General features: G+C 62.4%; 4 protein-coding genes across 9 annotated transcripts; 1 reads left to right on the plus strand and 3 right to left on the minus strand.

Annotated features, from left to right (window-relative positions):
* Window positions 1-133: 133 nt before the first annotated feature.
* Window positions 134-7,735, minus strand: SYTL4 (synaptotagmin like 4). 2 transcript variants are annotated; one of them, XM_077186056.1, is made up of 17 exons: window positions 7,626-7,735; window positions 6,798-6,945; window positions 6,456-6,671; window positions 5,832-5,941; window positions 5,548-5,662; window positions 5,280-5,387; window positions 4,926-5,040; window positions 4,729-4,819; window positions 4,474-4,577; window positions 4,296-4,382; window positions 3,798-3,976; window positions 3,508-3,610; window positions 2,509-2,670; window positions 1,984-2,089; window positions 1,521-1,620; window positions 1,074-1,282; window positions 134-395 (listed from the first exon to the last, which is right to left on the minus strand). In XM_077186056.1, exons 2-17 carry the CDS (start codon window positions 6,905-6,907, stop codon window positions 253-255), a joined length of 2,058 nt encoding a protein of 685 aa, XP_077042171.1. In that variant the 5' UTR covers window positions 6,908-6,945; window positions 7,626-7,735; the 3' UTR covers window positions 134-252. The 2 variants fall into 2 exon arrangements, with proteins under 2 accessions (XP_077042171.1, XP_054497473.2); XM_054641498.2 differs by lacking the exon at window positions 7,626-7,735 and having other exon boundaries at window positions 6,798-7,557.
* A 718-nt stretch (window positions 7,736-8,453) lies between these two features.
* On the minus strand, window positions 8,454-11,438 carry TYW2 (tRNA wybutosine-synthesizing protein 2). Of its 2 annotated transcripts, none has more exons than XM_054641368.2 (7): window positions 11,164-11,438; window positions 10,918-11,065; window positions 10,654-10,843; window positions 10,425-10,545; window positions 10,215-10,324; window positions 9,453-9,610; window positions 8,454-9,352 (listed from the first exon to the last, which is right to left on the minus strand). In XM_054641368.2, exons 1-7 carry the CDS (start codon window positions 11,247-11,249, stop codon window positions 8,918-8,920), a joined length of 1,248 nt encoding a protein of 415 aa, XP_054497343.2. In that variant the 5' UTR covers window positions 11,250-11,438; the 3' UTR covers window positions 8,454-8,917. The 2 variants fall into 2 exon arrangements, with proteins under 2 accessions (XP_054497343.2, XP_054497342.2); XM_054641367.2 differs by having other exon boundaries at window positions 10,395-10,545; window positions 11,164-11,436.
* Window position 11,439: 1 nt separating this feature from the next.
* CSTF2 (cleavage stimulation factor subunit 2) lies at window positions 11,440-18,924 on the plus strand. 4 transcript variants are annotated; one of them, XM_054641535.2, is made up of 15 exons: window positions 11,440-11,580; window positions 11,725-11,803; window positions 12,941-13,110; window positions 13,602-13,738; window positions 13,853-13,972; window positions 14,097-14,252; window positions 14,367-14,490; window positions 14,793-14,855; window positions 15,952-16,011; window positions 16,625-16,766; window positions 17,132-17,283; window positions 17,581-17,843; window positions 18,207-18,332; window positions 18,475-18,600; window positions 18,726-18,924. In XM_054641535.2, the coding sequence occupies exons 1-14, from the start codon at window positions 11,523-11,525 to the stop codon at window positions 18,595-18,597; spliced, it is 1,773 nt and encodes a 590-aa protein (XP_054497510.1). In that variant the 5' UTR covers window positions 11,440-11,522; the 3' UTR covers window positions 18,598-18,600; window positions 18,726-18,924. The 4 variants fall into 4 exon arrangements, with proteins under 4 accessions (XP_054497510.1, XP_054497512.1, XP_054497513.1 ...); XM_054641537.2 differs by lacking the exon at window positions 15,952-16,011; XM_054641538.2 differs by lacking the exons at window positions 15,952-16,011; window positions 16,625-16,766; window positions 17,132-17,283.
* Window positions 18,925-19,428: 504 nt separating this feature from the next.
* Window positions 19,429-25,076, minus strand: NOX1 (NADPH oxidase 1). Its single transcript, XM_054641350.2, has 13 exons — window positions 24,104-25,076; window positions 22,992-23,087; window positions 22,492-22,602; window positions 22,324-22,408; window positions 22,107-22,249; window positions 21,849-22,030; window positions 21,511-21,649; window positions 21,333-21,425; window positions 20,964-21,190; window positions 20,722-20,884; window positions 20,489-20,635; window positions 20,153-20,277; window positions 19,429-19,963 (listed from the first exon to the last, which is right to left on the minus strand). The coding sequence occupies exons 1-13, from the start codon at window positions 24,146-24,148 to the stop codon at window positions 19,837-19,839; spliced, it is 1,683 nt and encodes a 560-aa protein (XP_054497325.2). The 5' UTR covers window positions 24,149-25,076; the 3' UTR covers window positions 19,429-19,836.
* Between the last annotated feature and the right edge of the window lie 24 nt (window positions 25,077-25,100).

The raw sequence follows: 25,100 nt of genomic DNA on the forward strand, positions 1-25,100 counted from the left end.
TTTTGCCTGGGGGAGAAGAAGGGAGGGTTCACACAAACTGCAGCTCAGCCTGAAATCTGGTACAAGGCTTATGACAAGAGGAAAATGAAGCTTTAAATGAAGCTAGGCCAAGAAGACTTTCTGCCCAAGCCTGTTTAGAGAAGGTCATGTTTATTAAAGTATAAGAAAAAAACCCAACGCATGTTTGGCTGCCTTGCCAGGCTGTGCAGCGAGCGTGGCTCCCAACAGCAGTGCCAGCCCTGGTGCCACAGCCTAGGGCCCCAGCTTGGCCATGGTGGCACGGAGCTGCAGGGTCCCCTCTGCCCAGGAGCCCGGGTACTGGCACATCTTCTGCCACAGGTTCAGCTCCTCGCCCGTGGAGTCCATCCAGTCCACAGCCTGCCCGTTGCTCATGCCTGGGGAAAGGGAGGGCACAGGTGGCTGCTGGGGCAGCCTGGTGCCCGCAGCACAGCCCCCCAGCAAGGCTGCTGCTGTGCCCGGGTGTGAGGGGTGCAGCTCTCACCAGTGCCCATCCCCAGCTGCTGTGCCAGGGTGTGAGGGGTGCAGCTCTCACCAGTGCCCATCCCCAGCTGCTGTGCCCGGGTGTGAGGGGTGCAGCTCTCACCAGTGCCCATCCCCAGCTGCTGTGCCAGGGTGTGAGGGGTGCAGCTCTCACCAGTGCCCATCCCCAGCTGCTGTACCAGGGTGTGAGGGGTGCAGCTCTCACCAGTGCCCATCCCCAGCTGCTGTGCCCAGGGTGTGAGGGGTGCAGCTCTCACCAGTGCCCATCCCCAGCTGCTGTGCCAGGGTGTGAGGGGTGCAGCTCTCACCAGTGCCCACCCCCAGCTGCTGTGCCAGGGTTTGAGGGGTGCAGCTCTCACCAGTGCCCATCCCCAGCTGCTGTGCCAGGGTGTGAGGGGTGCAGCTCTCACCAGTGCCCATCCCCAGGCTGCTGCTGTGCCAGGGTGTGAGGGGTGCAGCTCTCACCAGTGCCCATCCCCAGGCTGCTCTACCAGGGTGTGAGGGGTGCAGCTCTCACCAGTGCCCATCCCCAGGATGCTGCTCTACCAGGGTTTGAGGGGTGCAGCTCTCACCAGTGCCCATCCCCAGGCGCACTCCCCCCAGGAAGTCGTTGCTGGACAGCGGCTCCCGGTCCCAGACTGTCAGCTCCAGGCACAGGTGCTGCAGCTCCTCGGCCTTGATGCCGTTGTAGACAAAGGTGTGGTTGTAGTGAGGGTTCAGCGTCTTCTTCACCACGGGCGTCTTCCTCTTGGAGGCTTTGTTTTTGTGTGGCAGGAGGTAGCTGGGGGAGCAGCCCTTGGGTCAGCAGCACATGGGCACCCGCCTCCTGCTCTGGGGGCTGGGGTACCTCAGCACCCCAGGACCTGGCCTGGAGCCCCCCTTCCTGCCTGTCCTGGCAGGGCTCAGCAAGAAGGACCACGGCACCCTGCAAGGGCCTCCTCCAGGTCCCCCAGCAGCTTTGGGAGTACAGCCAGGGAGGACCGTGCCCTCCTCACCCCTGCCCCAGGGCCCTCACTCACCCCTTGACAAAGCTGTCTGAGGTCCCTCCAGACTTGGCTGCTGTCAGGTTCTTGGCTTCTTTGATCCAGACCTGGAGCTCACCACCTTCCCCTGTTTTGCCTAGGAAAAACCCAACACAGTAGAAATTAATCAAATTTGATTTCTACCACTGCAAACTTCTGGAAAGTTCCTGCTGAGCACCCTTCATCCAAGAGGTAGGTGCAGAGCCTGGACTGGCATCTCCTCTTGCCTTCTCCTGTATTGGCCCTGCCTGCTGAGGGCAAAGGCAGACAAAATTGCTTCATGCAGGGCCCGATGGTCCAGCCCCAGGGAAGAATGAGATGGTTCAGGCAGCCTGAGGACAGGCAGAGCAGCTTGGCAGAGAAGGCTGCAGTGACACCACCCAAGAACCCCATCCAGAGCCAGCCTGCATAGCCAGGAGCAGGCCCTGCAGGGGGCTGATCCCAGAGCTCCAGCACTCACCTTTCCTGCCATTCCCAGCCCCAGGATGCTTGGCAGATGGGATGTACTTCATGGAGACAACCAGCTCCCCCTTGTACTGGTGGAGACCAGCAGCATCGGCCCCAATCTGCCAAGAGGTGAGAATTACCAACCCCTGCAGAGAAGCCATGGCACACACAGTGACAGCCTGGTGTGCAGCGCCTCCCCAGGCTGGGACAAAGGACTTGGCCTCTCCTAGATGTGGCTGAGCTGGCACAAGTGCCTGAAAACTCTCCCCAGCATGACCAGTGTAGCCCAGCTCCTCTGGGATCTTATTTTGGCCCAATCACCTGACAAGGAGATGGAAGCCAGGCTCAAGGCAGAAGATTTTCCCTTTTTTACTACAACAGCACTGCTGTCTGCATCTAGGGTTTTCATACCTCCAAATACTGGATTTGGCACAAGCCTTTTGGCAATGCTTGGCTGAGGTCTCCACACCCCTCTGCCCACCCAGGGCCATACCCCCAGCAGGACCAGGCAAGGGGGCTGTGGGCAGCAGGGGCACACCTTGCCATGCAGGGGCAGGAACTCCTCCAGGTGGCTCTCAAAGTTCCAGGCCCCCAGAGGGACCTCTGCCTCCCCCAGGAAGGTGTTGCGGCCGAAGCGGTCGTGGTGCCACACCGAGAACTGCAGCGTCCTCGCCAGCAGCAGGGACTTGCTAATCTCATACTGGGGGTGGGGGGAGAGAGAGAGAGAGAGAGAAAACCACTGGTGAGCAGGCAGCACAGCCTGGCAAACTCCATCAGCTACAGCCCACAGGCACGAGAGGACACTGAGCAGCAATGGGTGTGCACGGGAGCCTGCTCCTCTTTCCTTCCATGCCTGCAGAGTCCCAGGGCAGAGGTGCAGGAGCCTGTGCTCCCCCAGGAGGTGGCCCTTGGAGCCTGGATTCACGGCATGCAGCCATCCCACCGCCAGCAGAGCTCTGCCAGACCACAGAGCCTCAGGTGGTCAGAGCACAAGACCTCAGCAAACCTGTCTGTGGGAGCCTGAAAACCAAAGCACAGCTCGCACTTCCTGCTGTGCAAGAGTGCCTGGCCTCAGAGGTGCACTGCCAGACTCAGGGACAGAGCCAGACAGCACGGATGGTGAAGGGCAGTGCCAAGTTTTCTGCCCTGGGGCCCAGAGTTCATCTCTGCCCCTGTGGTGTGCTGCCCTCCCTCCCTGCCACTGTAACATGCCCCCGGGGCCAGGAAGCCTTCACCTTGGAAGGAAACATCCAGGGTAAGCAGGATGCCTCTGCTCTGGGGGATGCCACAGGAACCAGGGACATGTCCTGTGACACAGTCACATCTGCAGCTGTGCCTCCACCCCACCATGGCACTGGGGCTTGGCAGCACAGCCAGGACACAGCTGGGAGTGCAGGGATTTTGCAGCTTTCAGGGCGCAGCCTCTGGACATGGGTCCTCTGCAGAGACCCCGCTGCAGGGTTAGGAGCTCACCCCTCCCCTTGCTTGTTGCAGCAGCATCCCCTGAGCAGCTGCAGCCCAGCCCAGCCCCTCTCACCTTCAGCAGCTCGTTGTACAGGGGGTTGATGGTGTTGCGTTTGATGGTTGTCTTGCGCTTCCCTTGCCGGGATTTGTCGGGCAGGAGGTAGGTCTTCACATAGCTGAGGGGAGAGCAGGCAGCACTTCAGCAAGGCCCCCCACAATTCATCCTCCCAGCTCCCCAGGGCAGCCCCAGACCTTCTGCCTCACCAGGACCCTCCCACTTACAGCTCCCATCTCTGGTGGGCACCCACCACCCAGCTGGGCACCACCAGTGGTGGCAGCAGCCATCGCCCCCCTGGCTCTCACGGGTTGGAGCGCTTCCTGCCCTCGTCCCCAAAGGCCAGCTGCCGACACTCCTTCACGTGGATGAACAAGGTCTGCGTCTTCTGCTCGTAGCTCAGGGAGAAGGAGATGCCCCCGGTGACAGCCACGCTGCCGAAGTCGCCGGCCTCGCTGTAAATGCTGACCATGCTCCCCAGTGTGCTCTGCAAGACAAGGCAGGGCTGAGTGGGCACAGCATCACCTGACAGTCCCTCCTCATCCTCAGCAAGGTTATTCCCTGCGCCTCCTCTGCACAGCCCCCCTCACCTCCCCGTGGCTGGGGATGCCCACACACAGCTGCCTGGAAGAGAGCCGAGTCTCTGCATTTTGAGTCCCTTCTAAGGGAAGGAGCCCCCACACACAAGACCCTTACCCCTTCCCTCCAGGAGCTGCCTGCCCTGCATCCCTCCCACCCAGGCCTTTGGCACTGCCTCCCAGAGCAGAGCAGAGCAGAGCAGAGCAGGGCCATGCCCCGGGGCTCACCGAGGAGGTGCCGCTGCGCATGCTGCCCCGGGCCACCCGCTGCCGGTGGATCTCCACCAGGTTATCGATGTCCTCCTCCTCCTCCTCCTGCAAGGACAGGGACAAGCCGCCAGGGAGGGGAGCGGTAGGGCACAGCCAGCTGACACCTGGCAGCCATCCCGTGGGCTCAGGGTCTCACCAGCTCCGTGTTGAGGCCAGGCACTGACTTGCTCCTGTCCCCCAGAGAGCCACCTTCCCCCACAAGGTCCTCAGGGCGCAGGTCGATCACGGACTTGGTGTACTCTGCATGACAGGCAGTGAACAGTGGCACAGAGCAGGACGAGCAGAGCCCAGGGGGCTGCCCCAGGCTCTCCCAGCTGCACTGAAAGCCCTTCCCAGCCCAGGGAGGAGGAGGTGCCCACCCTGGCCGTGTCAGCACCCGCACATCTCTCACCCGCAGGCCTCACCACCCGCCGGGGGTTCTTCTTGAATATCGTTTCATGCTCGTCCACCAAGGTGCTGCTGTGGGTCCCCACGGCGGCATCCTGGGCAGGAAGAGTCCCTTCAGAGCAGGGCAGGGCTGGGAGCCCTGTGTGTGCCCAGCCCCACGCCCCAGGACAGGGCTGAGGCTGCCGGAGCAGCGTCACGCACCCGTCCTTCAGAGAATGCCTTCTTGGAGCACACGGGCAGGGTCAGGCTGGAGGAAGCAGGTCCTGCTGGCCCAACAACCTGTTTTCCAGGGATGGTTCTCTCCAGGGAGTTCCTCCTGTGGCAGACACAGAAAGGTCTGTCCCAGGCCACAAGCACTGCTGGCAGAGACAGTGCTGGCCAGGAAGTGCCACTTGAGCTGCCTGTGGCAGCCTGGGAGCAGAGGACAGGGACAGGCTTCAGCCCAGCCTGAGGAGCCAGCTTCCCCTCACTAGACAGAAAAACACACTTCAGATGAAGGTGCCATCCTCTGCCAGCCAGTCTTGCCAAGGACAACCCACCCTGGGATCCTCTCACCTGCCCCCCCCATCAGCAGGACTAAGTCTGTAGCTGTCCAAGCTCATGTTTTCCATGGACTCTGTGTCGCTTTTGCCATCCCGAGGCTCTGAGGCATCTGGAAACAAACTGCAGACAAGCAAAACCACAGGTATGTCCTGTTTGGCGAGGAGGTCGGTCTGAGAGAGCTTCTGTGCCACCGATGATCCACACGGGGCAGCAGATTGCTCTCAAACCTGCAGCGGATGAGAGCTGCTGCTGGAGCACGGGGGACAGCAGGGATTCTTACCTGGACCCCTCCCGGGGTGCAGGGGGGCTCGGCTGTCGGACTGCAGAGGAGCTTTTAGGCTCACTGAGCTGGGCTTTCTGGAGCAGGGTTTGTCCCACAGTCTCTCTTTTGTTGGCTGGAAGCAGAGAGGCATCAGGAGGAACACTGCTGCAAGCTCACTCATTGAGTGAGTGGGAGCAGGAATTGCTCCCATTCAGCTCCACGATGGGCAGAGGTGCACTGGGGAAAGCTGGAGCACCCCAGAAGGCTGGGCTGAGGGAGAGGGCTTTGCTGTGGCACCCTACCTGCTGGCCTGTGCCGCAGGGACAGCCGCACCATGTCGCTGCCCAGGTGGTTGGCAAAGCGGTTCACCCTCTGGTCATAGAACCAGTCACCCGTTGTCTTCTTCAGCTCACTGCAGGGCAGGGGTGGTGGGGGCAGTCAGGGGCAAGGGGGGCTGTCTGCTGTGCCCCAACCCACCCCGGGTGCTGCCACAACCCAACAACACAGGCACAATGGGCAAAATCAGCAGGTGACTGGGCAGGGACCATCCACCAGGCAGCTGACAGGCTCAGCTACATCCTCAGCAAACACGGGAGCAAGCCGAGTTTTGTAGGACAGGGGAGGCCAAAAGGGAGGAAACCTGGGATGCTTGAAACACAGGCTGTGCAAGGGGCACACTGCAGTCATCTCAGGGAGTGAAGGAGCAGGACATGTAGGAGACACAAGAGTGGGGTATGACGCATTTCTCCATCACCCAAATGTGGGAACCCTCCCCAGGAGTGACAGCAGAGCAAGCGCCCTGCACTGGGGAGAAGCAGCCAGGCTAGGGAAGGCTGGCCATGGGGCATCAAGTTGAGGCAACTGAGAGGAGGAAGAAGACAGGAGGGATGTACAGAATGTCCCTGCCACTTGTCCAGGCTACTCACGCCTCCTTGGTGCAGACTTTGCAGCGCCAGGAGCCGCTGGGGCTGTAGGAGCGGCAGTCCCGACACACCAAGTGGTTGCAGCCCCGGCAGGTGTTGGCCTTGGGGCTGAGGCGGCCCAGGCTCTGCTGGCAGCGGGCGCAGGTCCGCTCGCTGTAGCGCTGGCTGCCCCGCTTGGCTCCCCTGCGCCGGATCTCCAGCAGCTCATTCTTCAGGCGCCTGCTCAGAGCCGACACCAGGAGCGGTCAGAGGGACCCCGGCGACACCCGTCACCCACACCGTCACTCACCCGCCCCAGAGCAAAGCGGGGAAGCAGCTCCTGCCCAGCTCCAGCCGCGTTCGCACCTGATCCTCCTCTCCTCTGCCTTGCGGAGCTCCTCGTCGCGCTGCAGGACCTGCAGGATCAGATCTCGCTCCACGTCCGACAGGAAGGACAGGTCCACAGCCTCCGACATCGCTCCACCCGGCCTGGCTGGCCCTCACCGGCTGTCAGCTAGGGACGTGCCAGCTGCTGAGGTGCCCCGTGCCCGCTGCCGGGGCTGGACGGGGCACCCGCGACACCGGCCCGCCCGCCGTCTCTCCGCCCTGCCCCGGGCCGGGCTCGGGCCGCCCGCCAGCCCCGGTGACCTCAGCCGGCTCCGTGGGACCGGGCTGACGCCCAGCACCCGCGGCAGCCCCGGCAGGAAGGAGCCGCCCCGGGCTGCCCCTCCCTCCCACGAGCGCACCGGGGCTCGGAGCTGCCCGCGGAGCCGCCGGAGGAGCTGCCGGGAGCGGACGCGCACCAGGACCCGCGGCAGGGACAGGACCCGGCTGCAGCGGCGGCACCGGGACGGAGCCGGAGCGCTCGCTCGGGGGCTGCAGCCGCTCCCCGCTCCCGCCCGGCTCGGCGGAACCGGCGGGAGGGACCTTCCCGGCCCCGCAGCCGCGTCCCTCGGGGAGGAGGGGGCGGCGGGACCGACCCCAGGTTCCTCTGTCGGGGAAAGGGGGTACGGGACCGGGAGCACCGCGTTCCCAGCGCGGCCACCGGGGCTGGGAATTGCCCCCGCCCTGGGACACCGCGGCTCGACCCCCGACCACAGAGGGACCCCTGGCTCCCCCGACTCCCCAGCAGCCGAGGGATCCCCCGGTACCCCGCCAGGGGAGCGCCGCCCGACCCCCCGATCCTCCCGGTACCTGCGGCGGCTCCGGCCGGCGCCTCCCGGCAGCGGGAGGGGGAGCCGGGAGGGGAAGGCGGTGCTGGTGCCTTAAAGGAGCCGCGCCGGCCGCACCTGCGGCACCGACGGGGCGGCCCGTGCGGGAGGCGGTGCCCGCTCCCTCCAGCCCCTTCCCGCCCGATCACCCCCGGCAGAGCTGCGGGCCCTTCCCCCGGTGCCCCGTGGCCCTGGCTGGGTGGGCGGCCTCTCCCGGAGAGCACAGAGGCACCGACACCCGAACTGCGGGGAACCCCCCGGCAGCCCCGAGGAGGAGCCCAGGCAGCGGCCGCGGTGTCCCCGCCGCAAGGCTCCAGCCGCTGCCCTTGTCCTTGGCGGCAGAGATACGGGCCCCGCAGGGCGCCTGGTCCCGGCCCCCCGCACACGGCACCGGGGACGCCGAGCACACGCGGCTGGCCGAGCCGTGGGGCTCCACCCGAGGGGAGGCGGCTTCTCGCCGCTCAGGACAGCGGGGGAGGCCACCTGGGTGCAGCCCCAAGGCAAACGGGAGGACGCGGCTCTGCCCACACTTTCGGCCGCACCCCAGGGATGGGAAGCGATGCGACACTGACACAGTGGAAAAAACCGCGGAGACATCAAAGGGCGAGCGGGAGCTTCCTCATGGGGCAGGGGTTCGCTCCGTTGGGAGTACACAGTACAGATGTTGAAGGCTTTGGGCTAGCAGGCAGACAATGCCACAGAGGCTTTGCTCCCTGAGCCCCTCCACACACCACCCTAGGACCCAAAGTCCCCAGGCCAGACCCCCACGCTTGCACCAGTGTTTATGTTTTAACTGGACACCAACAAGAGATGGTGAGAAATATCTTTATTTCTGAAAAAAAAGATAGGAAGGAAACAAGATGAACAGACTTGCTTCCAGTACATTAAAAAAGCATGCTGGTAAATACAAGCACAAAGCTTGTCCCTGACCTGCTGAAATGAACCCAGCAGGAACCCAAGGCTTCCCAGCACTGTGGCTCTCTCCTGTGTGAAAATGGGGCTCAAGGTGCTACCACAAGTCCAAGACCTGGGCAGTGACTGGCAGAGCCAGGGTAGAACATTGGCACTCTGAGCCCCAGCTTGCTCCATCCTTGTCTGGATCCTGATGGGATCTGCTGTGGGGAGCACAACCCTGGGTGCCCCGGGCACGGGGAGGCACTGCTGGGCAGTGCTGCCGCCTGGGAACTAGGGGACACAAGGCACATCCTGCTGGCAGCAGGACACCGCTGGCCACCCTTCCAAAGGAGCTGGAGCCCCAGCAGTGCCCGTGCCCCACTAGACAGGCAGCACAGGCCGGCACTCGAGGTCCAGCACGAGGTGATGCACGTGTGGCGCGTAGGACTTCACCGGCTCGATGTGCAGGACGCTGCTGCGCCACGGCCGCCCGTGCAGCTCCGCCAGCAGCCCCTGGATGCGTGTGGCCGTGCCTTCAGCCCAGCTCTGCCACTCGGGCCTGAGTCTGGCCCCCAGAGTCTCCTCCCCACCGTGCTGTGCCTCTCCCCCAGGGCTGGCTGCCTCTGGAGAGCCCTGCTCAGCCAGCAGCACCGCGCTCTGCGGCGTGGCTGGCACGGGCCGAGTCTCCACGTTGTGGTGGATGTGGAGAACCCCACCCGTGTCCTTCTTCAGGACGCGGCAGGCGACTGGCCAGCCTTCCTCCGAGCTGGGGATCAGCCCCAGGTTCACCCTGTCTGCCACATCGCACAGCTGCAGCTGGGGACAGAGCAGAGGTGAGGGGGATGCAGCTGGGGACAGAGCAGAGGGGAGGGGATGCCCGAGGGAGCAGCTCCACCTGGCCCGTTGCAGCGCTCACCTGCCGGCTGTCCCCACTGTGGATGTGGCAGCGATCCTGCACCCCGTTCAGCACCAGGCTCCTGTGCAGGGCCTCCACGGCGTGGCTGTTCCACTCACAGGCATGGACAAAGGCGGCTCCGGCGTGCACCAGGAATGGCAGCGTGAAATAGCCGATGCCTGCAGGCAGGAGCAGGCAGTGGCCGAGGGCAGGGACCTCCAGAGACCCACACTCCTCCCCGAGGGCAGGGCAGGATGCACACTGCCACCCTGCCTCTCCAAGTATGCTTTGCTCTGGGTGAGAGAAAGCCCAAACACTGGAAAAATGGAAGTTTATCCCTCCCTCTTCTGCAAAAGCAAAATCTGCCTTGGAAAATGTTTAGAGGGGTTTATTCAGTCTTTGGTCATCAGGTTGAAACCTGCCTGGCTCTGCAGAAGTGTCCAGATTACCACTTGGTTTGATTAATCTAGAGCAGTTTTGTGGGTGCCATGTCCTTTCAGCGTGGCACAAATTGGAAGCACTAACTTCCTTAAGCACAAACAGTGGCAAATCTTTCCCCTGGATCCAAGTGATTCCCCAAAGCAGCACTAGGCACAGAGCCTGAGAACAGGACATCCTAAGTGTCCAGAGGCTGCAGGGACACAGGCAGGACAGCAGTGCCAACATAGCTGAAGAGCTCACAGACAAGACAGGAGCTCTAAGCCTGACTATTTTTCATTCCAAGCTGGAAATGACATTTCATGTCTACTTGGGTGCCATCAGTACCTCCTCCATCCCTGTTACCTGCATAGAGATCCACCAGGACCTCCCCGGAGCAGGGCAGTGAGGCCACACGCAGCTTCTCGGTGATGTTTCCCGGGGAGAACATGCACTTGGTCACGTCAAAGGTGTACCTGGAAGACCCCACACAGACAGTGAGGGCAGTCCCTTCCCTGCCACCCGCATCCCACAGCTCCTGCCCACCTGATGCCGTTGTCCACGTGCTCCACCCACCCGTGCTGGCCCAGCAGCAGGGTGACCCTGGGGCTCCGCATCCCGTCCGGCATCACCCGTCCTCGCCTGGCCACCCGCCGGGCCCCCAAAGCCTTGGCGACCGTCTCCCAGAGCACTGAGCCTGCAACACAGCACCCGGGAGATGTGGGTGAAGTGGGCCGGGCTGGGGCAGGCTGCCCTGTTCGCCTTACCCAGCCTCTCCCGGGACAGGCAGCCCTGCTCTCCTTACCCAGCCTCTCCCAGGGCTCAGCCCTGAAGCTGTCCTCGCTCAGCAGCACCAGGTCCCCGTGCCTCTGCCAGGCGTGCGGCACGTCCCGCTCCAGCTCTCCCGACCAGCCGGCCCCCAGCAGCCGCCGCAGCTCCTCCCGCAGCCTCTGGGCCGGCGAGAGCCGGCGGGCGGCCCTGGAGGGGACAGGGTCCTGCGGCAGGGCCGTGCCAGGGGCTGGGCACCCACCGCTGCAGGCAGGGCTCGGAGCTGGGCGGCTGTGCTCACCTGGATCCCGAGCAGCTCACACGGCACCTCCGCGGGCAGGCAGAGCTGGGAGAGCTTCTCCGGCAGCACCGGCACGGCCACGCGGCCCCCCGGCACCCGCTGCAGCCCGTAGCGCCCGTCCAGGAGCCGCTCCTGTTCCAGACACTGCCTGCACGGCCAGGCGCGCTCAGCCCTGCAGCCCCGCGGAGCCTCCGGCTGCACCGTCTGCCGGAGCGGCACAGGGCTCCCGTCCCCACTGCCCCTCACCTGAGGCGCTGGGCGAACCTCGGCTCTGTGGCCAGCGCGGGGACAGCCGTGGGGACAGTCGTGGGGACCTCCGTGCCTTCCATCATGCCGAGCCCCGGGCGGTGTTAGGCTCGCCAGGGGCTGTGCCTCGGGATCGCTGCCCGAAGCGGCATCCCTGAGGCCGCGGGGCCGCCCGGAGCCGCTCCAGGGGGATCCCCGAGGCCTCGGCCGCCCCGTCCGGGGGTCCCGGGGAGTCCCGGCACCCTCACCCGCGTTTCTCGCCGGAGCGCTTTTTGAAAGCGCCGCTGCCGAGCTGTTGCGGGCGGAAGCGGAAGCGGGGGACGGCTGCGGCGCGGACCGGAAGCGGCGCGGGCGGCGCGATGGCGGGGCTGTCGGTGCGGGACCCCGCCGTGGATCGGTCCCTGCGCTCCGTGTTCGGTGAGGCCGCGGGGCGGGACCGCGACATGCAAAGGGAAAGGGGCACGGACGGGCAGGGGCAGGCGGGGGGCCGGCGGGTATCCCCCCCTCGCCGCCGGGGCCGGTACCCGCCGCGCTGACCGGCGGCACCGTCTGTCTCCGCAGTGGGAAACATCCCGTATGAGGCCACGGAGGAACAGCTGAAGGACATATTCTCGGAGGTTGGGCCCGTGGTCAGCTTTAGGTGAGAGCGGCCGCAGGCCTCCCCCGGGTCCCCCTGCTCGGCGCAGACCGAGCCCCGCGGCCTCGGAACCGTGGAACCGCAAATCCGTAACGTTGGGAAAGGCCTCTAAAACCCTCCAGCCCAACCGTTCCCCCATCACTGCCCAGCCCACCGTATCCCCAAGTGCCACATGCACACACACCTTTTGGCCACTTCCAGAGACGGTGGCTCAGCCACTGCCTCGGGCTGCCTGCTCTGGTGCTTGGCAGCCGCTTTGGCGAAGGAACTTTGTCTGAGATCCCATGTAAACCTCCCCGGCCCCCCGAGGCTGGTTCCTCACACAGAGCAGCAGCTGCAGGGGTTGTGAGGCTGTGCCAGGGTCACCTGGAGATGGAGCACAGTGTCCCCAGCACAGCAGGTGGATGTAGAGCTGCCCTGCTGTGTCTGCTGAGGGCTCAGGTGCTGGTTGGGCTCTGTGCTCCTCACTGCTGTCCCTGTGCCTCCCACAGGTGTTTTCCAGGCTGGACACCAGGCCCTGTTGCTCTCAGTTCAGCTTTTGGGAGTTCTGGGAGCAGCCAGTCCCATCCTGTCCCTCGTGGGGTCACAGGAGGTACACAGCTGGCACAGGTGGGCATCCTGCAAACCACAGCCTTGGGAGCAGCCGTGCCAGGAGCCAGCAGGCCCTTTGGCTTGGGCATGGGCCTGACTGCTGTGTGCCTTGGGGAGTCCTCCCTATGCTGCCAGCACTGCTGGGGCTCTGTCCCTGTATCCCCTGAGCTCTCCCTGTGCTCCCAGCACTGCTGGGGCTCTGTCCCTGTATCCCCTGAGCTCTCCCTGTGCTCCCAGCACTGCTGGGGCTCTGTCCCTGTATCCCCCTGAGCTGTCCCCATGCTCCCAGCACTGCTGGGGCTCTGTCCCTGTATCCCCCGAGCTCTCCCTGTGCTCCCAGCACTGCTGGGGCTCTGTCCCTGTATCCCCCTGAGCTGTCCCCATGCTCCCAGCACTGCTGGGGCTCTGTCCCTGTATCCCCCTGAGCTCTCCCTGTGCTCCCAGCACTGCTGGGGCTCTGTCCCCATATCCCCCCCAAGCTGCAGGAGCCATGGGCACAGCGAGATGCCCACACTCCCTCAGCAGCAGCATGTCTCTGCTCCCTGGCAGGCTGGTGTACGACAGGGAGACGGGCAAGCCCAAGGGCTATGGCTTCTGTGAGTACCAGGACCAGGAGACGGCGCTCAGCGCCATGCGCAACCTCAACGGGCGCGAGTTCAGCGGCAGGGCCCTGCGCGTGGACAACGCCGCCAGCGAGAAGAACAAGGAGGAGCTCAAGAGTGAGTCAGCCAGGATTCTGGGGGCTCCCTCACACTGGGCCCGGCCTTGGCAGCTGCCGGGCATGGTGGGTCTCTTCTTCCAGGCTGGCTGAGCTGACCTGACCTGATCTGAGAGGGGTTGTGAGTAGTGCCCCAGAGGGATGCACGAGCTCAGCTCTGGGATTTCACTCCCAGGTGATTGCAGAATCACAGAATTACTTGGGTTGGAAAAGGTTTGTAAAGATCATGGTCCAGCCTTTGACCAAACACACTGCATCAAATTGTATTGCCCCAATAGATTGGGGCAGTAAATGCCACTTCCAGTCTTTACTTAAACGCTTCCAGGAGCAGTGACTCCACAACCTCCCTGAGCAGCCTGTTCCAATGCCTAATCACCCTTTCTGGGAAGAAATTCCTCCTAAAGTCTCCCTGGTTTTGCTGCCTCCTTTTCCCCGTGGTGGGCTGGTGCTCCCCTCCTGATGAGCCTGTTCCATGTGCTGTTCATGTTGCAGGCTTGGGCACAGGTGCACCCATCATAGAGTCACCCTATGGGGACCCTGTCAACCCAGAGGACGCCCCCGAGTCCATCAGCCGGGCCGTGGCCAGCCTGCCCCCTGAGCAGATGTTTGAGCTGATGAAGCAGATGAAGGTGAGTGCAGGAGGGCCGTGCTCCCTGTGTGAGCACAGCTCCTCCCGCCACTGCCTGCACCCTCCCAGCCATGTCACAGCTTGTCAGAGCTCTGATCAGTGCCTGTCTCCTCAGCTGTGTGTCCAGAACAGCCCCCAGGAAGCCAGGAACATGCTGCTCCAGAACCCCCAGCTGGCTTATGCACTGCTGCAGGCCCAGGTGGTCATGAGGATCGTCGACCCGGAGATTGCCCTGGTTTGTGCCTTGCTGCTCGTCCAGGGTTGGGAGGGGAGGTGGGAGGATATCTTGGAGGATATTGGTGGTAGCCTTTGTGGAATGGCAGTGGAAAAGAACTCCTTTCTCCTTCTTCCTTCCCTAGAAAATCCTGCATCGCCAGACCAGTGTTCCTCCTCTGATCCCAGGCAACCAGCAAGCAGTGCCAGGCCCGGGGCCTGGGCCAGGACCGGGGCCTGGGCCAGGGCCCAACGCGCAGCTGAACCCCCAGAACACCCCATCGTCCCAGCCACAGGCCATAGTAAGAGCCTGCACAACACATGAGCTGTGCAGGAGGATGGGCAGTGCCAGCTCCCCAGCTGGGGCACATGCCCAGGTGTTGGGGTGTCCCTGAGACCCAGTGTCTCTCCGGCAGGGCGGGATGCACGTCAATGGCGCTCCTCCTCTGATGCAGCCACCCATGCAGGGGGGAGTGCCAGCCCCGGGACAGATGGCAGCCCCTGTGCAGGGCCCAGGCCCTGGCCCCATGGCTCCAGGAGGTGAGTTTGGGCCGAGCTGCCCCACCGTGAGTACACGGGTCCTGCACACACCCCACTCTGCCTTCCCCCTAACCAGAGGGCTCAGCCCTGTGAGAGCACACGTAATCCTGTGCTGTACATTGTGCTGCTGCCAGAGGTGGGCTGCAAAGTTGGATTATCCCTGGGGGGAACCAACACCAAGGGAATAAACCTCCAGATGCTCCCCCAGGAGCTGGGAGCGAGAAGGTATTTGGGACCAAAGGAACAGGTTAGTCATCAGGGATGGTTGAGGAGGGGTCTGATCTCTGCCTGTCCCCTCTCAGGTGGGATGCAGCCACAGGTTGGGATGCCAGGTGCAGGGCCAGTCCCCTTGGAGCGTGGACAAGGTAAAACAGACGTGTGTAGTGCTGTGTGTGGTGTGAGCCTCACTCCAGTGAGCAGTGCTGTGTCCCAGCTGTCTGCAGCCTGGCTGTGCCCAGCCCCGGGGCTGTGCCCAGGTTCATTCACTGAGGCACAAGGCTGTGGTAGCAGCTCCCTGGCTCCCAGGGCTCAGCCCATGCCCAGATTGGCTCCCAGCTCGTTCTGCACGCTGTTGTGCAGTCGTGCCCTGGCAGCCAGGAGAGCTGCCTGTCCCCACCGAGCGGGATGTGTCTGTGTTTTCCACCTCTGCGAGCCCATATCTGTCCCTGTGCTTGTGCGGGCAGGCAGAGCTTGCTCCTCTCTGGTCCTTGTCCTACTCCTTCGCTGCCTGGGTGCTGGGGAGCAGCTGGTGCGGCCCCGCGTCCTCCCGCGCCGTGCCCAGCAGAGGGAGCTGGGTCTCCGTTTGGCTTGAGGCTTGGCAGGCACTTCCCGGACGGAGGGTGACGGCTCGGCTTTCCCTCCGCAGGCACGGTGTGTCCGGCCCAGCCCTGGGCCCCGATTCCTTACGGTTCACACGTGTCCATGTGTAGGTCAGTACGGCCCCGGTGTTCTGTTCTCCCAGGAACAGCACATGCAGACACTGTCACCTGTGTTGCCTTGACATCTATCACAGGCCTTGTTTCAGCAACATGCAAACCCAGTCTGAGATCCTTTGGCCTTAGGGTCAGCTGACTCTCATTTTCTTTGGGGTGGGCACTGTCTTCCTGAACGCTGTCTGGTAGTTCTTGGCACCCAGAAGGTTTTGGAGAGCAGAAGCTGGTGTGCGTTGTGGGGCCGGCGTGGCCCCACAGAATGCCACGTCTCTTGGCAGGATGTCTTCTGTGCCTGCCTCTGTCCCTGAGTGAGGGAAGGACTGTGCCATGCTGCCTGTCCTGCCTGTGCTGACAAACGGGGTGTGAACGGACCAGGTTGATAAACCAGACTTGGAACATTTTCTCTGTAGGTTTTCTGGGGACTTCAGGGTGCGTGATCCTGCAGGCAGCACTGTCCCCAAAGCCAGTGCATGCGTGCATACACTATTTACGTGTCTGCTCTTTCCCTCTTTTCCTGCTGCTTGCCCAGGGAACCTGCAGCTCTCGCCCGTGGGACCTGCCAGGCCTGCGTCTATCGAACGCGTTCAAGGTACCCCGGCACCAGCTCCCTCTTCCCATGGAGCTCGTTGTGGAGTGTGCAGAGAGCAGCTCTCACCCTGCTGTTCTCAGGGCCAGGGACTGGCATGTCACTCCTTGTAGCCTGACAGCTGTAAGAGGAAAGGAAGGAGGCAGGATTTCTTATAGGGCTACAGGAGAGAACAGGCTAGAACCATGCATGGAGCCTCCAGTGGAAAAGGAGAGCTTGTTTGGAAAGGGCTTTTGTCTCAGATCCAACCCTCTTTGACACTGTGCTTCCAGGAGCCTTCCAGGTCTTGCTTTGCTCCTGGCCCCACGTCAGTCAGCAGGGTGTTGATGCCCACACTGGTAGGGATTGCCATGGGGGCACCCATGCTTGGTTTGGCCCCTGGTGCCATAAGGAACCTTAAGTAAAACCCGAGAAGAAAAGGAAAGGAATAGAATTGGCAGCCAGGGAAGGAGCTTTGGTGTGCTCCAGCCTCGTGTGTGGGGCTGTGTCCCCAGCAGACAGCACAGCTCAGGGGAGCAGCATGGCTGCCCCACGCCCAGCCTGAGAGCGCCGGGACAGTCTTGGCACGGCACTGGTCATGCAGATCCTCACGAGTTCTTGTGTGTCTCCCTGGCAGTGCCCATGCCAGACCCGAGGGCCCCTATGCAGCGTGGACCTCTACCTGCTAGTGGCCCGCCGCCCCGAGGCCTTTTGGGAGATGCCCCGAATGACCCTCGCGGAGGGACCCTGCTCTCAGTCACTGGAGAAGTGGAGCCCAGGTGAGGGGAGAGGGAAGGAGAGGAGCCCTTGGCACTGTCCCCTGCCCAAGGGTAGCCTCTCGCTGAGGACAGGGATGGCACCAGCCTTCCGGGAGTCACTGCTGCCTGGTCGGAGGCCTGTGTGCTGCCAACCGTGGGGGCCCGCCCGTTTCCCCGGGGAAGGGACCTCCCCGGGGTGATGGCAGCTGCCCTGTGGCATGGGGCCACCAGCACCCATCCCTGTGCCAGCCTCACCCTCCTCCCCTGTGGCCGGCTTCGGGGGCAATCCCAGCGCTCTGCCCAGACCGTGCCAAGCCAGTGTCTGATTCACACTCTCTCGCTTTTTCTCCTCCTCCTGCTTTGCTCTCCTCGTCTCTCTGCGTCAGAGGTTACCTTGGGCCGCCCCACCAGGGAGCCCCTATGCACCATATGCCTGGTCATGACAGCCGTGGCCCCCCCCATGAGATGAGGGGGGGACCCATGGGAGAACCCCGACCACTGATGGGAGAGCCGCGGGGGCCCTTGATGGATGCTCGAGGTGAGAGAGGGGGCATGAAATATGGGTGGCTTGGATTGTGCAGGCAGGAAGTCAGAGTGGAGCCGGCTGCCCCAACCCAAGGCATAGGAAGGGGGTTTGGGCAGTGAAATGACTGACTCCAGGCAAGGAGGGACAGTCCCAGGGTGCAAGGGACTTTCTCCAGGCATGTCCCCTCTGCCCCCCGCCCTGCACTTCTTGGGTGCTTGCTGGCCCCCAGACAAAGGAGGCAGCAGGCTCGCTGCCACACTCCTTGCAGCGCTGCTTCCTTCAGGAGCTGACCTTGTGTTTCCTCCGCAGTCGGAAGAGATCCCCGGGGGCTGGAGCCGCGAGGGCTGGAGCCGCGCGTGATGGAGGCGCGGGCGCTGGAGGCGCGAGGCCTGGAGCCGCGGGTGCTGGAGCCACGAGTGCTGGAAGCCAGGGCCATGGAGGCCAGGGTCCTGGAGCCCCGGGGCCTGGAGCCCCGAGGGCCGGGTCCCACCCCGCGTGGCCCGATGCCTGGGGGGATACAGGGCCCTGGGCCACTTAACATGGGAGCCAGTGGCCCGCAGGGGCCCCGCCAGGTACACACGGCTCTGCTCAGCTGCTCGGGCACCAGCAGCACCCTGTGGGCTGGGGCTGGGCAGGGGTGTGGGAAGCACCAGGCTTTGGTCACTGAGGGGTCAGGGCATCTGTCCCATTTCCCCAGGCACTCCCCATCAGCTGAGGACAGGACAAGGCTCAGGCCTCTCTCCACCTCTTCCTGAGACACAGAAAGGAGCACAGGAGTTGGGAGGGGAGAGCACATAAAATGCACTCTCTCTTTGTGCTCAGGCATCTTCAAGCAGCCCGTGAGGGCATCCATCTAACAATCTCTTTTACCTTCCTGAATTTGTACTGCTCAGTCCAGAAACCCCCAGTCCCTAACCCCTGTCTTTCTCCCCCAGGTTCCTAACATGGCTGGGGCAGGCATGCAGGGAGGAGGCATACCTGGGGCAGGAGTCCAGGGAGCTGGTCAGCCTGGAGGCTTTAGCCCTGGACAGAGCCAGGTCACCCCCCAGGATCACGAGAAGGTGAGAGAACAAAAGGGAAAGGGTGAGACAGTAGGAGCAGCACTTCCTGTGTGCCTTTCTGTGGCGGGGTCAGCCCCTCCCTGGCTCTGGTATGCTGTGGCTGCTCTGGCAGGACAAGTCTCTGACCCCTCTTTCCCCACAGGCAGCACTGATCATGCAGGTCCTGCAGCTGACAGCAGACCAGATCGCCATGCTGCCCCCAGAACAGCGGCAGAGCATCCTCATTCTGAAGGAGCAAATCCAGAAATCCACAGGGGCACCCTGACAGGTGATGTCCTTAGCCTGGTCTCATCCTGTGCCTGCTCCCCTCCAGTAAAACAGAGCTGCCTAGAATGGGACTCTTCCCTGCTTACCTCTGTGCCTGGCTGACCCTCTGCTCCTTCTTTCTGGCAGGCACAAGATGGAGATGCCGTGTGCCTGGATAGAGGTGATGCTCCATGGCAGCTGCTTCCCATTGCTACCTGAGCTGACGGTGCATTTTAGGAGAGGTTATATCACCCTCAAGAGGTTTTTTCCTCCAGTTCATCCTTTTTTTTTTTTCTGTGTATATTTTATGGTGTTTGAAATAAAGCGGGAGGAGGGTTTGAGTAAATTCATGTCCCTGGCTGCCTTGCTTGGTCTCTCATGGAGGCCAGAGTGGGAGTGTTGGCTTCTGGGAGCAATATGACCTGGCTCCAGTCTTGTCCAAACCACTTGCCATCCTCCCTCCTCCCCACACCAGGGCAAGAATTAATAATGGAATTTCTTGTAGTGTGCTGTTTACAGGGGTCTAGGGGAAGGGCAGGACAGAGAGCTTGGCTTTCTGTCCCTGCTGGCAGGGCAGGAAGGGCTCTGGATCCGATTGCAGTATCACTTTCCACGCCAGCCTGCTCAGGGAGCGGGGTTTCCCTCCTGCACATGCTGGAGCAGAACCTGCTGGGAGCTGCAGTGGGAGCTGAGCTGTGTGCTAGGTGCAGGCTGGCTCTGGGGTGCCATGCAGAGGGGTGTCTGATCCTGCACCCCAGAGGGTTTGCTATCTACCAGCTCTTCTGTAGAAGCCCTGCAAGGGGCAGAGCATGGGCTTCTTGTACCTGCACAGCTGAGGCACCACAGAGGCTTTCATTACAAAGAAAAGGAAGTTTAATTTATTCTTATACAAAAGAGTGTTTAAACCCTGAGGGGCACGTTTGGCCCCTGACACCTGCATGGATGCCCATGTCCCATCCCCATCCAGTGGTTCTGCCCAACCTGCTGGGCTCCCATGGCTTCCTGCTGCTCCAGCAGCATCACAGAACGTGGCTCTGCTTTCCCAGTGAGCTACAGGCCCACTTGCTCCATGAGGACCCCCTGAACACAAGGACAGGCAGGCAGCAGTCTTTGAACCTGGAATTTCTCATGGAGACAGAGTACCTTGCTGTGTCCAGCTTGGCTTCAGTGCATGCACAGATGTGTATTCCTGGCCTTGCTTTGGAAAGGCTTGAGGCAGTACAGTCCCTGCACATTGGGGCACCAGCCTCGCTGCCACTTAAAAGTTTTCCTTGTTGAAGTAGAATTTGACCTTCCTGGGGTCCAGGCTGGAGTATTGGTGACAAGACTTCTGCAGGCTCTTTGCCAGGGCCTGTGGCCCACAGAGGAACACACCAACCACTGACCTGCAAACAGCATGGGCATGTCAGTGGGGCAGGAGGGCAGGAGGGCAACTCAGGGAAAAGGGATTGAAAAGCTTTGTGGGCTCCCTGCCTGGGATAGCACCCCTCTCCCACAGCCAGCCCAGTGCTGAGTGCCAGGGTAGAGGGCGTGCCTCTGACTCCAACATCCCGAATTCCCTGCTCAGCTCTCACCTGGGGTGGGCTGCAGCCACTGCTGCAAACTCCGTGTTCCACATGGGCCGCCCGAAGATGGTTTTGTGCCTGAGGCCCGTCACTGTGTCCGTAGCGGTGTCAAAGTGCAGTGCCACGTTGTTGGCCTGGGCAGGCAGGGATGGTGAGAACCCAGGCACCACCCACGAGCCCCCCTCCAGTCCCTCACCACAGAGGAGCATCCATTGCTGATCCCACCAAACACTGTGCCTGGACTTGGTGCCTAAAAGCCATTGTCATGCTTGCCCTGCCCTTGTTGCCCAGCTTGGCCGCCCTGTGTCCCCCTCTTGCAGCCATGCCAGCCCGTGCTTGACTCACAATGCTGGTGTCCCAGCCAGTGAGGAAGAGACGGTAGGTGAGGAAGTCTGCCTTGCCCGACTCAGCCATCTTCTGCTCCAGGGAGGCAAGCAGGTCGTTGAACCAGGCAAAGGCTCCTGTGTCCCGGCACAGCCAGTAGAAGTAGATCTGGGATGCAGGGGGAGAGGGATTGGTCAGGGTGGAGCAGAGCCAGAGGAAGAAACCCACAGCTGGTGCCACAGGACGCTCCATACCTTCTTAGTCTTGAGGGTCTGGTCACCCTGCTGGAACTTGTACCAGATGGACTTGAGGATGGAGGCGAAGGGGGTGACACCAATGCCCGCTCCAACCAGCATGGCCACCTCGTACTGGAACACGTCTTCACTGGCTGTGCCAAAGGGACCATCCACCTCGACCCTGGCCAGAGCAGGGCCTGGGTGAGAGCTACGGCCTCCCCAGATCCCTGGCATGACCTGTTGGGCACTGCCCAGCCTACCTGGGCGTTTCCAGTTGGAAGGTGTTGATGAGACGCTCCGTCCAGTCGCCGGCTGCCCGGATGTGGATGGAGAAGAAGTCCTCCTCGGGGGCAGAGGTGAGGGTGAAGGGGTGCCACTCCAGAGCAGATACGGCAGGGCAGTTGACAAAGATGTACTGCCCCACTTCCATAGAGAAACCCCTCTTCTGCATCTGCAGCTCCAGCACGCGGGCAGGGTGCATGACCACCTGGAGGCACGGGCAGGGCTCAGCCTGGCCCCTGTGCCTGTGGCCCCTGCCCGCCTCCCCATGGCCACCACAGCGAGGGGCTGTGGCACAGGTGACTCCAAGGGGAGGAGCTGGCAGAGGAGCAGGCTCCTGCACCACCCACCTTTTTGATAACCACCTTCTGCTGCGCACGCCAGACCCGCAGGAGCCGCTCAAAGACATAGAGGATGATGGGGGCAAGAACCCACTTCCAGGACTGTGAGGATGGAGGAGAGCAAAGGATTGGGCAGGGCCAGGGCAAGGGAAGTTTCTCCCCCAGAGCCACCCCACCACTGCCCTACCTCGGCAGGGATGCTCCCGAACTCGGGGTCTTTGCAGCAGCTGTGGGTGCAGTTCTGCTCCCGCTGTGTGAGGTACTCGGCGCAGTCATAGGGGGGCACCTCTGCCATGCTCTGCTCCGTCTGCCCACGCACCAGCCCGCTGCAGGGAGGTGAGGCATGAGCCCAGGGGCCAGCTCTGCCCCCAGCCAGGGCTGAGCCACACTGAGTGAGGCCAGCTGGGCTGGCCCGCCCTGGGAATGGCAGGTCACAGCCCACTGGGCCGTCCCCGTGGCTGTCCCACCAGGGTGCGTGTGCACTGCCCCTCGCTGTCCTGCCCTGGCACTGCTGAGGAGCCTTACGCGATGCCGTGGATGACGAGGCCAGCGAAGTAGACGAGGAAGAGGTGGTGTGTGTACCAGAAGAGCTCAAAGTAGTTCCTGCGGATGAACTCGGTGGAGGACGTGACCATGAGGATGAGTGCCAGCGTGATGATCACCCCCGTGAGCCCCGGGATGGTGGTGAAAGCCACGTACTCGACGGTCTGCAGGGGCAGCAGGGGGGTCAGGGGAGCAGGGGACAGGGGGTGCTGGGTTGCTGGATGCCAAGGCCACACTCACCGTCTGGTTGGAGTGGATGGGGTTCAGCCACTCGCTGCCCTGCAGGTGCATCTTGGAGAGGACAGCGGGGAGGCTGCTGTCAGAGGCTTGTTGGCTCTGGTTGTAGCGCTCCAGGTTGAAGAGGTGGGCAATGGTGTGCACAGCTGGACAGGGCACAGGCAGTCACCACCGGGCAGCTCCCAGTCCCCACTGTCACCCCATCCCAGTCCAGGGGTACCTGTGAGCAGGGCCAGTGTGTAGGCCACCAGCTTGTGGAAGGTGAGGTTGTGGTCCAGCTGCTTCCGCAAGGTCCGCCTGCAGCACTGCAGGGAGAGGCAGCAGGACGGTGTCAGGATGGGACAGGGATGGGGACGGCCACGCTGGCTGTGCCACCATGGACACTCACCGAGCAGGTCCCACGGAGGAAGGAGAGCAGGTTGCGGCAGACGGGCAGCAGGATCAGCATGCTGTTGAAGTTGAGGCACTTGGCTGATGCTCGAGCCCATGCCAAGGCAGACTGGGGAGGAGAGAGGGGTGAGCACCACTGTCCTGTTGTGGCTGTGCAGGACTGGGTCAGGGTGGGATCAGTCAGTGCTGAGCTAGGCTGGGAACTGGGATGGAGGGATGCTGGGCTGGCATGGGGACTGGGAGGGGTGAGCTAGGAGAGGACTGGAGGGGGAGATGCTATGCTAGGCTGGGCTGGGATGCTGCTGGGCTGAGAGCAGACAGGGATCAGGACAGGGACTAGCATGGTGCAATGCCAGGCTGTGGAGTGGGATGGAATGATGGTGGGCTAGAAGGGAACAGAACATGAGAGGGGCGTGGGATGTTGCAGCCCCCACCCCACTGCAGGAGACCCCGAGGGGCCCTGCCTGGGCAGGCAGGGTGCTGTGGGGAGCCCCTTACCCCAAGGATGGCCCTGGTGTAGAAATAGCGCTCATCCCGGTCAAAGAACAGAAAGTAGTAGGTGAAGAGGAAGATGTTGATGCCCAGCCAGGCTGCCTGCAGGGGAAAGTCACAGCCTTGTGAGGAACCCTGTCCTGGGAGCCTCCCACGCTGCAGCACTCAGGCTGGGTGCAGTCAGAGGGTGTCAGGACAGACAGCAGACAGTATCCATCCTGTTTCCTTGTGAGCTGCCCTGTCACACACAGGGCTGGGACACAGGGTCAAAGGTGGGGAGAGGTGTGGAAGTCTTGTGTCTTGTCACACACTGCCCTGTGCATCACCAAGCATGATGAAGGAGGAAAGGCAGGAGCAGGCAACACCCGTGTAATGGGAGGGAAAGCAGATCCAGAGTGTGGTCAGGACTGTGTGGGAAAGATTCTGGGAGAGGGAAGTTTCACAGAGAGCTGGCTCACCTGGCCCCACCGTGCTGCTGTCCCCTGCCTAACCCCACTGCATCCCACACTGCCGCCTCTCACAGCCACTGAATTTTTGCACAGGTCCCAAAAAAAACACCCAAAAAATTACACCCTGCTGTGTATTTGGTTTTTGGCTGTTTTCTTTTTCTTTTTTAAGTAACTTAAAAAATTAAAATAGCCCAACTGTCAGTAAACCCCATGTTCCCAGGCATTCACAGATCCTTACACAGCTCTGAGCAGCTGATGGGTGCTGGCCAGGCAAGCTCTGTTACACCAGAGATGCTGCAGCACGGCAGATGGTCCCTATGGTGCCAGCTCCTCACCCTGCCACGAGTTCTCACAGGATCCTCCTCCTCTCACAAGGGGAGAAGAGGCACGTGGCAGGCCCCCAGCCAAAGTGGCCAGGCAAAGCAGCAGCATTTTGAAGTTTTCCAGGACCTCCTTTCCCATGAGCTGTGTTTTCCCTGAGACTTCAGGTTTCCAGAGCCCATCCCTCCCCTGGCTGCCAGGGTGTGTGGTTGGGGAGCAGAGGGGATGCTTGCCTCTGCCCACAGCCCAGCCCCGGGACAGCTCATCAGCCCCCATCTCCCCCATAAACCCCCAGGGTCCCCCAGCACAGCCCAGCACCCTGCAGAGCCCCCAGCCCCAGAGACTCACGAGCACAGCAGCTGAGAACCAGTGGTTGACCAGCCAGTTGCCCATGGTGCGCTGTGCCCGCGCCCGCCGCTGCCAGCCGCTTTTATGGAGCACAGGAGGTGAGACAGCCCGGCCTGGGAACGGCACCTGGGGACTTTCCCCTGAGAGCACTTGGAGGAAATGCCGGAGCTTTCAAAGGCTCCTTCCAGGAAGGCAGGGCTGACCCAACAGGCCAACACCAGAACGAGCCCCTTGTGCTGGCCGGGGATGGCCCCAGCTGAGAGATCCCCTGTTCCCCACGGCCGGGTCACACAGGGTGTCTGCCTGCTCCTCCCGGGGTTTTGCAACCTCTGAGGACAAAAATGGGCTTTTTTTGTAAGGCAGGAATTTCCTGGGAAGATGTTGTGGAGGATCCATCCTGTTCTGGCTCAACAGCTCTGTTTTCCCTGGCCTCTCTCCCCAGCCTGCACTGCCCATCTTCCAGGGAAACCACCAAAGGAAGAGAAGCCTCCTGGGGTCACAGTGCTGCCCTGGTGCCAGGATCCAGCCTGGGCATCCATTACAGGTGGGTGATTTAAGACCAAGCACCAGTAGTGCTGCACCTCCATGGGCCCCCAGGGCTGATGAGCATCCTCAGTCCAGCACCCAAACTGAGCTGACCCCAGAAATGGGTGCTGGGGTGGGGGGTGTCACACTCCTGTTTTGGGGCCAGGATGTCCGGGTCCCATCAGCACCCACTGCCACTGCTGTGCCAGCCACCCTTCCCCTCCTGCCTGCCCTCCACTGCAGGGCCCTGAGCCCTGGGGCGTCCAGTGCTCCAGCTGGGAACAGCAGCCTGTTCTGGGCCCCTGAGCCTGGAGGAACAGGTCAGACAGGCTTGCTCCTTGCTGGCATGCTGCTCTCTGCTGGCCTGCAGCCACGGCCATGCTGACGGAAGCACAGGACGAGGCCAGCCCCATCCCGCCGTGCTCCTGGACCTCCACAGAGGGGCTCCCCCATCCCCACTTCCCGCTGGCAC

Source organism: Agelaius phoeniceus, chromosome 14 (assembly GCF_051311805.1).
Source record: "Agelaius phoeniceus isolate bAgePho1 chromosome 14, bAgePho1.hap1, whole genome shotgun sequence".
In the NCBI taxonomy this organism is placed as follows: Eukaryota; Metazoa; Chordata; class Aves; order Passeriformes; family Icteridae; genus Agelaius; species Agelaius phoeniceus.

Coding starts and splice junctions, on each gene's coding strand:
- TYW2 (XM_054641367.2), bottom strand. CDS start 11,249: ATGATGGAAGGCACGGAGGTCCCCACGACTGTCCCCACGGCTGTCCCC. Junction 10,325..10,394: donor CACGTGGACAACGGCATCAG/GTGGGCAGGAGC, acceptor GGGGTCTTCCAG/GTACACCTTTGACGTGACCA. Junction 9,353..9,452: donor ACAGTGGGGACAGCCGGCAG/GTGAGCGCTGCA, acceptor CTCTGTCCCCAG/CTGCAGCTGTGCGATGTGGC.
- SYTL4 (XM_077186056.1), bottom strand. CDS start 6,907: ATGTCGGAGGCTGTGGACCTGTCCTTCCTGTCGGACGTGGAGCGAGAT. Junction 5,942..6,455: donor AAAGTCTGCACCAAGGAGGC/GTGAGTAGCCTG, acceptor CCTGCCCTGCAG/TGAGCTGAAGAAGACAACGG. Junction 3,611..3,797: donor GGCAGGAAGCGCTCCAACCC/GTGAGAGCCAGG, acceptor CTCTCCCCTCAG/CTATGTGAAGACCTACCTCC.
- NOX1 (XM_054641350.2), bottom strand. CDS start 24,148: ATGGGCAACTGGCTGGTCAACCACTGGTTCTCAGCTGCTGTGCTC. Junction 22,250..22,323: donor CACACTGGCCCTGCTCACAG/GTACCCCTGGAC, acceptor TGCCCTGTCCAG/CTGTGCACACCATTGCCCAC. Junction 19,964..20,152: donor GTGGCTGCAGCCCACCCCAG/GTGAGAGCTGAG, acceptor TGCTGTTTGCAG/GTCAGTGGTTGGTGTGTTCC.
- CSTF2 (XM_054641535.2), top strand. CDS start 11,523: ATGGCGGGGCTGTCGGTGCGGGACCCCGCCGTGGATCGGTCCCTGCGC. Junction 13,739..13,852: donor AGCTGATGAAGCAGATGAAG/GTGAGTGCAGGA, acceptor CTGTCTCCTCAG/CTGTGTGTCCAGAACAGCCC. Junction 17,844..18,206: donor GCCCGCAGGGGCCCCGCCAG/GTACACACGGCT, acceptor TTTCTCCCCCAG/GTTCCTAACATGGCTGGGGC.